The sequence below is a fragment of the Olea europaea genome, unplaced genomic scaffold, assembly GCF_002742605.1.
Source record: "Olea europaea var. sylvestris unplaced genomic scaffold, O_europaea_v1 scaffold134, whole genome shotgun sequence".
Classification (NCBI taxonomy): Eukaryota; Viridiplantae; Streptophyta; class Magnoliopsida; order Lamiales; family Oleaceae; genus Olea; species Olea europaea.
The window spans coordinates 435,517-446,519 of NW_019230887.1; the positions used below are offsets into that span (position 1 = coordinate 435,517).

An 11,003-nucleotide genomic window follows, 5' to 3' on the forward strand; every position below is an offset into this window, starting at 1 on the left:
TTTAAAGAATGTGAATCAAACAAGGGCTTAATAATTCGATTTCAAAATATATCTTAATGGTCACTGAACTTAAAAATGTAACTCAATGGTCACTGAATTTCGTCAAGTGTTACTAATTCATAACTGAACTTTAAAATGTATCTCAATAGTCACCGAACTTTGCACCGTGTTACTCATCTGTCACTCAAGTTGACGCCGCTTGTTGGACTTAACAGATTTTTCCATTTGAGTGACGGATGGGTAACACTGTGCAAAGTTCGGTGACTATTGAAATACATTTTAAAGTTCGATTATGAATTAGTAACATTTGGCTAAATTCAATGATCATTGAATTACATTTTTAAGTTTAATGACTAAATAGTAACATAAGGCAAAGTTCAGTGATTATTCATATAATTAACCCTAATAATCTATTTAACAAGACAACTCATTTGATGTGTACGTCGCATACTATCAGTTAGGTATTGTTTGATATGATTTATTTTCTATGAAAAAAAATTTCCACCTTCCACCTTTTGCATGTGTTTGATGGCAAAAATTTTCTAGAGAATTTCTTTCGCGTCATCATGTGATGCATTTTCCATCAATCGATGAGAATTGGATTTTTCAGCCTTTTTTTTTTTTCAACAATGGGAACAAATTCTATCAACAATTATAAAAAAAATTTATCACTTTAATCGACAATTTTCATGAAAAAAAATGCCAAACGAATACCAGAAGATCGTGAAAAATTATACCAATCAAACACATTTAATTAAAAATTATAAGTAAAACAAGTTCTAGACAATTCAATTCCCTAAAATTCATTTTCTTTCCACCCAAATTTCATTCTTATAATCAAATAGACCCTTGATGTGATATCTTGCGAGCTAATTAGAAAACAGCTAATAAAATGGAAACTTATCAGACAAGATTATACAGTCAACTGAATTCTTGTTGGTCCCATCAAATATAATTTTCCAGAAACAGTTTGGTGTGACAAATCTTGAACTTGAGTGACCATTGCATAGTCACATTCTAATTTATATATATGAGTGTGTATCATCATAATTCAATTTCTTGGACCGGATAACAATGGCCCCGCAATCAAAAATCCTGAAAAGAGAAGGAAAAAGTCTCTTGGACATTGTCTCCCAATGGTTCAATAGCTTTTGAAATGAAATCCAAGTTCTAAAAAAGCTCAATCTTAATCCATTATAAATATCACAGATTTAAACCAATTCCAAACAACTTTCTAGCCCACAGAAAAAGAAATGATAGAAAAAACCAATCACAGATGTTGAGAGCAAGCCACATACAGCACTGTACATAAATTACAAAATCAAATCTCAAAACACTTCAGGTAAACTCAATCTCTTATCAACATCTAACCCCTTCCAATGCTTTCAAAAGTAATCCCTAGATTGTGCTATTGAAAAAGGTTAGTCACTGTCCACCACCAACTTTTGTTGCAAGAAGAATCCTTCAATAAAACAAAACAATTTCGCATCACTCCCGAGGACAATATAATGTTTGTACATTGCTCCTCGTAGATTTTAAGAGGCATTAATCAACCAAGAAGCTTGTGCTTTATGGCTGCATCCAGGAGTAGTTGAACGCAGTTCTTTAATATCAAGATGATGCATTCCTCTTTTCTTCAAGTATCGCACCCTCTCTAAGTGCAATTTGTGCCTCATTTTCCTTCCCTAAAGCGAAAAGGGCAGCAGCTTGCAAGTAAGATGCTATATGCCAAATAGGAGAAATAACTTGTGCTTGTACCGCATCATTGAGGGCCTCCTGTGGCATATCACTCATGAGATAAGACAAACAACGGCGAGCAAACACAGTTGGGGAGACCATTGTACCACCGTCAATAAACTGCAGTAACAGTTATAGGAGAGTGATGATTATTAGACTGCCGAAAATTATCAAAGTACACAAGAGTTGATAGGACAACAGCAATACTGTAGTGGAAGAAACCAAATAAGTCAGAGATCAAACAATGATTTTTGTACTTTTATCGCATCCATCCTTCAAAAATGTGTGTGAGTTAATTTATAGGCAGGTAATTATTTTCCTTACCTGCGTGTAACATTCAATTGCAACCCCAAAATCTTTATGCCGGAAAGCTACATCACCCTTTTTCTTGGAGTTCAAAGTTTCCTGCATTTGATTTGTCCACATCTGGAATGAAAGCTGCATATGGTAAAAATACAATTGTAAGGTAGACCCAATAACACTCTCTTGTTGAAAGTTGTAATAAACTGGTATATTCAAACAATATAAAAAGCATTTTAGCAATTATCATCCACGAATGACCATGTTATGTGGGGTATAAGGTTAGAGGAGGTGGGTGTGTGTGTTTTGGAAGTGGAAAATGACTTTTAAGTATGCAAACCTCTGTAGCCGCTCCCTCGTCATCTTTGTACCCAAGTTTTTCTAGTATCTCGTGTATGGCAGTCAAATCCATTCTTAAGCACGCATCACCAAGTGCGGATAGAGACATAGCCTCGCTACCATGAGGAATGCCCATTAATACATGGGAAGGAACCTACAAGAGGAAATACGAACAATACAGATTGATATAATACACCAGTCTCATAGAATCACAATAATGAAAGTGGCCATAATTCGACCACAGAGCAAGTATTTTACCTTCCAATTTTTTATACAAGGAACTATGACATTCATATGGAGATAGAAGAATATCTAGAGAAGTAGGTCTACGATAATACCAGATACTAAAACTCTATCAACAATTGCAAGCAATTGGCAAATATTACATCAGTCAAACCAGCTTTCGCTACTGAAACTAACATTAGGATATTTCATAATTTCAAATAGGCAACCAATTGACAGTTCAATCATTCTTGAACTAGGGGATTCAAAGTCAAAGAAGATTAACTATCAAGAACTGTCCTCTGCTCCAGTTATTCTATATTCAAACAAAAGTTCCCAATAAATACTGTCGGAATTATACAATCTTGCTTATGCCAGTCTAACTAGATCTGGTAGTAACTGAATCATCCTTAATGACTAACCGCCTAAAAAAATAGATTAATTGAAATTGCTTCGTTGAAGCTAATTCATTGTGAATCTCTATAACGAATGTAACGCGTTATTTATGGTGTTGTAGCCACTTACAACACAATCCTAGCAAGTAGAATCCTATGTAACAGTTAAGACGCAAGTTGAGAGTGGCAAACTCTGCATACAAGAATAAAAAATAAAAATGTACAAAAGCAAACAAATAATTTTTTTAAAACTACTCAAATATAAATAGTTTTATGTTCAGAGAGAAAATCAACCTCAGTTTCCTTCTGAAGAGGAATCAATGCAGCAACTAATGATTTTGGATTTGGCCTCTCACGGGGTTCGTATTGCAAACACCTTGACGCTAGACGTACTAACTCAGTTCCATCATCATTTGAAAATTGACCTTCCAAGCAAGAATCAGTTAGCATCTGAAGGTTCCGATCCTTTATCAAATCAAGGGCCTGAGACATTGAATCTACTATTAGATGCCTTACATAATTAAATACAAGTACATTGCAAAGCTGCTCAGAAATTAAAAGAAAGGAATGCAAACAACCAAAAATAAAGGAGTTAAAGGAGACTAATAAGTCAATTTTATGAGTAATCTTCATATATGGTCCAACAGATCTCTCTGTCATGATACGATTCACAGACAAATTCTGACATGAAAGAAGGAAGATATAATGTGGTTAAAGTACATATTCAAGGTGCCTACATTTTGACAGATGAACCTTTAAATAGCAGATACTTTATACAGAACTCTTTTATCATGGTCAGGTCAAATGATTCGATCAACGTGTTACAGGCTTCCCCATCTATCTCTGAAGCACCGAAAGGAACTTGACATGCCTCCACATCTCATTACAGGAAAAAAGGGAGAAAGGGCTTTTGGTGTTTAACAAATCAATGAAGTATGAGACATCATAGAAGTTATCTCCCTCAAGTTCTAATCAACTTACTTCAATTAAGATGCTTAAAGTAATCAATAATACACCCGGTATCTACAATCGGCCTCTTAACACGACTCCTATCATTTGTAGATAGGTACATGGGTTGCATTGTCAACACACTAATATCTAATTCGGTTGTTTTATGTATAAACTAAAATTTCTGCCGCCAAAGAGAGGAATGGAAGCAGATAGAAGACATTATTGGCATGTTTGGTAGCACAGATAAGGTGGTACTTGATAGCATTAACTAATAAAAAGAAGTTAAACTTTGTTTAAAGAACTTTACAACTTCATAGTGCTTGCCAAATATGCACCATGTGCACAAGGGTTCACTACTAAATTTGCACTGTCTTTCCATACATTTATATGTGGCATCGACAGGCCAAGTTACAATTTTTTTCCTTAAAGAAATTATATGATTACGAAACTGCAATATGTGTAAAACAATGAGTTCACACAGAAAATGTTAGTTGTTATAAGGGAGACAGATCACTGGTGGGTGTACCTTGCATACACTGACGAAAGGTTTTTAAAGCTAAATTCAGATGATAACTATCTCAAGTACGAATGTGTCAGTGCATTACAACTAATATCTTCCCGGAAGTAAATCTAAGATAGTTTTTCCACGCTGGTAATTATACAATATGATTAGCTAGCACACCTTGTACTTCAAAAGTCATCTTGCATTCTCAACAAAAGACTTACATGGCTTGGAGGAATGTGTTTTCCACTGAGAAGGTCAAGTAAAAGTGTGCCAAAGCTGTATGTTACACTTTCTGGACTAACTCTTCCTACAAAATTGAAAATTAAAGATAAATTAGTTAACGGTCCAAGAACATAAGTATCAATGTGGATTTACGTAGAACATAGAAAGAATTACAAATATCAATAACCAAACAAATAAGATGAATTAGATATCAAGTCAACATCTAATGCATACAGTGTAGTTAATCAAAAAATTCAAATTGATAATAATTTGAAAATACATAAAAGATCCAAATTGAGCCTGCATCAAATTGTCTATCTTTACTATCCATAGAAAAAAGAACACGTAACTCAGCGTGTAGTTTCCTTTGAAGCATCTAACCTAGAATTTTATAGGTTACAGAAACCCCACCACCCCAACCAACCCTCTTTTCTTAAAAATCAAAAAGAAAAGGGAAGGCTAAAATGGAACCCAAAACGAACATACCCGGAAATAATTGAAATGCATTATGAAACACAATGGTAAACTTGGATCATGCTCCAAAAGGACACAAGACAAAACTTTAAGCTTCTCCAAAAATTCCAAGAGAAACTGAGGATATCAGAAGGCTCAGCTTCTTTATACAAACCCATTGAAGCAACTGTTGATCTATATAGATTTTCAACACGCAAAAATTACATCCTAGAGGTTGACTAATCGACGTATGTCATGCCATAGGGAAAAAATACCATATCAAAGTAATTCCACTTCTGTTTGGTAAGCAAATTCTTCCTTTCAAGTTTAATTATCAAAAGCAAATGTGATTAATCAATTAGCTAAACCATGTCATCCCACGATCATTAACTTAATATGTGTATGTTTAAAAATTTTTATCAACGGGTCAAACTTCAATTTTAACAACACATTGCATGGGACTCACAACTTTTATCAACTTTTCAACCACAAGTTTCATCAACTTTTACTAGAATCTACTATAACTTTTACAAAAAGCTTTGTCAAACAACCGTTAATTTACTTTTAAGAATCTTTACCAGAATTATAGAAGTTCTTTATATCCCAGAATCATAACAATATGCTTTGATCTTAGAACTCGTTGCTTGAAAACTTTCAGATTTCATCCAAATCCCAGAATATATCAAAGTTTTTAATTTTTATTTCGGTTTACTAATATAAGAATGTCATACTACATCAAGAAACAACTACAGTGTAAACATAATGATTAGAGGAGTTCCTCAGAAAATGTTAATAATATTTTACCCCCCACATATTATTGGTGCATCAACCCTTGAACTTTCAATTACACCATTCTCCACCTCACACTTCTCATTAATTCCCAACCCCACTCCATTAGCTAGTTTTGCCAAGTCAATACCAGTACAACAAATGATGTAAACTTAGGTCAAAGTACAAGGTATTACACATTGATGCCATGTAATTATCGTCCCTCTTAGTTTGTGATGCCTCCCCCCACCCCAACAATGTACTGAGAAAATGTAACTTGCCCACATGCCAGGACTGAAACACTTTGTCTCTTTATATGGGTTAAATGTGAAGAGTTTTGACTTCCAGTATGTGATGGATCAGCATACAGCAAAACAGTTTATAATAAAACTCCAGCCCAAACTTATAGGCCAAATGCATGTTATTCTTGGATTTTTCCCCCTGGGAGTACTGTAATATGGTACATAAGAAACAGTCAGTGGGTTTTGTTTGGGATATTAAGTAGCAGTAACCTAGCTTCTCCCGACTACAAAAGATTATTATCATTTCACTTTCAGCAATCAGGAACAGTCTCATGTTTCATGATTTACAGACAAAGCTCACACAGAGAGAAAGCTAATAAACTGCGAGTAAATATTAGTGTTAAAATAATATATGAAGCTATTCTGATACAAAATCTCCGATGATTTGTGGTAGTTCCCAAACGTGAACAGTGGCTTCTTACTTTAAATTGCATTGAGTTCGTATTCTCACTAGGTGAGCATTGAGCAAGAATACCAGATGTATTATGGATGGTTTAAACACACAGTAAATTTGAGTGAAAAATTCATCATAGAAAATTTTGATAGCTGAGCATGGTGTGGACAAAGTTGCTAGCATTTATTCTTGACTTCAAATAATATAAGTGGTGATCATCTTATCGGAAAGATGATGGCAGGAAAATTTTCATAATAGAACTCATTGATCTCAAAGCATGTCATTCAAGAAACAAATATTAATGACTGCCATTTAAAACTAATTTGGCTTATGGGATTTATTTCTGGAGTGAGAGATAGTACCAGTCCTTAGGTACTCCGGTGGAGTAAATGCCAAGTTAGTGCTGTAGCTCTTTCCATCTCTACTGTTCTTCATCAAACCAAAGCATGACAATCTGGGATTACCATCCTGCGACAAAAAGCGGAAAGAAAAAACAGAAGTGAAAAATTAGAACTATGAGTTTGTCCACTTCAAAGAATGTAGACTCAAGGAGAAAAGAGACAGGATCAACATAATTTCATACTTACATCATCAAAGACTATTCTGTAAGCATTAAGATCATGATAAAGTGCACGTCCTTTGCTTGTACAATATTCTAGGGCTTGCGCAATATATAAAGCCACCCTTAACCGCATTGCCCACTTCAATGGTTGTGTCTCCCCTGAATCAACACACAAATGAAACATAACAATAGCATTTGAAACATAACAATAGCAAATACATGAATGACCCAAGTACAATTAGGTTATAATGAAAGAGAAAACAAGTGAGTAAACTTAATCCCCATGTACTAACAGTCAAAGAAATCAAAGAAGTCCAAAAGTTAAAAATTAAAACTCTTTAACTGTGAGAAACAAAATCCAAAAAATGACATTCGATATATACTCCAGCATCTATGCCTACACAGCTTTTCTTCATTTTGATCACATCTCGTGTTAGCAGGGAGAAAGGAGTTTTTGGAAATGAGGCACTAATATAATCAGTTTCAGTCATCACTGTTCACTAAATTGGCGTAAACATTAACAGATGCAACAACTTAGCCACTTTAAATGTCAGCAAATGTCCTTAGAGTTAAAAAAATTGAATAGAAATATAAAAGCAAAGGTCAGCTCAAACTTTATTTTTTATTTTTTATTTTTTTCATTTAGGGAGTACAAGAGTAAACGATGTAGAAGAGCATTTGATGCAGATGGTCGTTCTTGTGATATGTTAGTGCCCCAGATTAGTGCATTATGCTTACAATTTTAGACACCACCACATGGTGAAAAGAGAGTACCTTGTATTTCAAACAAATACAGACGAAGCTATGTGGCAGCAAAGAAAAATCGGTTGAAAGTGGAAATGAACCAACATTCATTATTCATAATTACTATGCATATAGAAGAACATCTATGTGATAATATTAAAAAAATAATAATAATAATAATAATAATAATTTGGAATAGCTATAAAAAGATTGCACGTTATGTGCTCACAGTGAAATAGATGTTTTGCAAGTGTCTCGTTGGGCATGAACTCTGCAATAAGTAACCTCTCATCTCCTTCACAGCAGCAGCCAATCAAATTTGCCAATCTGTGGCTCCGTAGTTGACCAACAGCTCTCGCTTCTTCCTAAAGTTTCATTAAGGAATTTTTTTTATTACAATCTAAGCAATTGAGTAAACTGTGACGCTTATAAAACTACAAGAGTGTCATAAAACCAAATATCATTAAGCTCTAAGTAAGTCATCATTACCCTGAACCTCTAAATACAGAGAGAGAAGAAAAAATTACACAACGTCAGCTAATAAATAAATCTGACCTCACAAAATAATAACTCCAAAAATTGAGGTGAACTGAAACTAGACATAGGATGAACAAGACTCCAATTATATCACAGTAGTTAGTTAACAAAGACCACCTTTAAAATAGCATCCAAAGCAAGAATACAACATTCAAAGAGCTACTTACCAAGAACTGCCGGGAATCGGGCCAAGCCGATCTGTTAAATCGTTTGACAGCAACACGCCTCTGATTCTCCAGCTTTCCCTTGTAAACGACATTAGGGGCTTTCTCCCCATGCTCTGAAACAATGTTCTCTACTGCGAAGCCAGATGTAGCCACCCTCAGTTGTTCGATGGAGTATTCACGAAATGTAGGCAAATCGCTAACTTCACCATTTTCCTCATTTTCTGCCAAATAAATGAAGATACCATGAAAACAGAATTTTTGATCGCACAAAAGGAAAGAGGGAACTGTACACAAAAATGGGAAGCAGTAAAAATTTTAACACACCAGCATTATGCGCCTCATGCACTGGTCCATTTTGCTCCGATGTAAAACAACATGAAGTGAGTTTAAAACACTTGCAGCCCATCTTGAGTTTAGACCACTTGCAGCCCATCTTGAGTTTTGAACACTTGCAGCCCATCCCAAGACCACCAATCAGAAGCAAACACAATTGAGCCTTCAAAATGCCACAAAAACGACAAATTCTTTAGCTCACATCTTACCTCAAATGTTCAATAATATTTTTTAGTTTTTACAAGATTAAAATCCTTTAATAGTCACGAATAAAAGCTGATAGTATTGCAGCAAAGGTATAGCTCGCATCAACACTTGCTCCAGTATGAGTGTGCTGCATATGTATGTCTGCGATGAGTATACCCATTAATGTGTGCACTTATCCGGTGCGTTATTATAATTGGTAGCTGCTTTGATAATGCAAAAGTTCCAATAATTTCGTCATAACCGTCAACCACTTGTTATAAAACAGCCCATGAGTCAGTATCTTTTTATTAATCCATAAACACAGAACAATTGTTTTCACACCAAACACGAGTTACTCCTATTTAATACCCTAACAAGCTAAAGTGGTAAACTAGTTCGGATAAACATTTAATTGTAAGAAAAAGGCACAAGTAAGAAACATAAATACTCGTGTTCCATTTGCAGTCCGAGTTACGTACAGAAATAAAGCTTTTCAGTTCAATCTCAATTCACAAGTCAGCCAAAAAACTAAAAAGTATCAGTAATTTAAATTATGATAAAATTACTTTAGTAAATATTCAAATCTGGGTCAATTCTGAAACACAAAAATCATCTCTTTCTGAATCCCGGAGATTCCAACTTTTTGCAACGCCTCCCAGGAAAGGAACCTTTTTAGCCCGAGTCAACACAGTAAATTCACCTGACCAGAAAAAGCAAGCTCAATCAATCAAAGTCATCACTAAAAACCCATAATCCAAAATATAACACCAACCCATTAGTCAAAAAACAAAGAATCAACTGAAACTCATTTTACAACATTTAAAAAAAAAAAAAAAAAATCCCGTATGCCACGAATGAAAAATAAACAAAACCTATAAATGCTACAGAAACAATAAATGAACATTAAAAGATCTCCATGATTACCGATTTGGTCAAAGCACAAAGCGAAAGACTTCAATTATACGTCTGTTCAGGTAATTATTTTTGTATGGAAAGTTCTCTGTACAGGTGGTTGCTGAATAGAGTCTAAAAAGATGGATCAGAAAGATGGACCAAAAATATTCAGAGGTATATATGTAGAGACAGGTGTGTGTGAATATGGATTTTTAGATACAGATGTATTTGTGCACTGTGTGCGTCTCTTGTGTAGATCTCCAGTTTATGCAGCATCAGGGACACTTAACCCTTTTCTTCTGTCTTTCCACCGACTCAATGTCCATTTTTCCTACAAAAATTCTTTCCCAATTCTTAGTGATTAAAATCAATTATTTAATTTGACTAGAAGTATTCAGTCTTATATTTCATGATACTCACCAATTTTCAATAACATATTTCATCAAAATTTTCTACCAAACGAGGGTTTACTAAACTTTCATACTTTGCCACGTGTTTAAACATTTTATTAGTGTAAATATATTTTTAAGTTACTTAGCTCAAATTAATTTTTTGTCTGTTATTTTTTTAAATTAATCGTCATTTTTTACTTCTTCACTCACGTATGAAACTTACTTTTCTCTATGACGATCAAAAAATTGATTCTCAAAATCATTGCTGACCATACCCTTATTTATGAGAAATTACTCACAAAAAAAAATGTGCTTTTAAATGGGAAGTCTAAATTTATTTACAGAAAAAGTAAATTTTGAATATAACCCCTGTTTGTTTTCCATTCTTTTTCTATTAAAATGAAAAATATGACCGTTATCAATTACATCAAACCACCAAATTTAAATTTCTATCCCTTGTGTGGGGCCTATAATGAATATATTTTTCATTCTTATTTTTACAAAAATGAGAAACAAACGCTCCTATAGATCAACGTGCTCTTAGTGCATTTGGAGTGCTCGTTTATTAGCTTTCAATTGCGTGAATTTTCTATTAGGAAA

At 34.2% G+C, this 11,003-nt stretch overlaps 1 protein-coding gene across 1 annotated transcript; it reads right to left on the bottom strand.

Moving 5' to 3' along the window:
• Positions 1 to 1,168: 1,168 nt before the first annotated feature.
• On the bottom strand, positions 1,169 to 10,348 carry LOC111375126 (probable serine/threonine-protein kinase At5g41260). The gene is made up of 12 exons (XM_022997922.1): positions 10,042 to 10,348; positions 9,684 to 9,817; positions 8,923 to 9,094; positions 8,599 to 8,819; positions 8,124 to 8,259; positions 7,176 to 7,309; positions 6,951 to 7,056; positions 4,671 to 4,756; positions 3,288 to 3,476; positions 2,378 to 2,530; positions 2,062 to 2,175; positions 1,169 to 1,857 (listed from the first exon to the last, which is right to left on the bottom strand). The coding sequence occupies exons 3-12, from the start codon at positions 9,056 to 9,058 to the stop codon at positions 1,612 to 1,614; spliced, it is 1,521 nt and encodes a 506-aa protein (XP_022853690.1). The 5' UTR covers positions 9,059 to 9,094; positions 9,684 to 9,817; positions 10,042 to 10,348; the 3' UTR covers positions 1,169 to 1,611.
• Between the last annotated feature and the right edge of the window lie 655 nt (positions 10,349 to 11,003).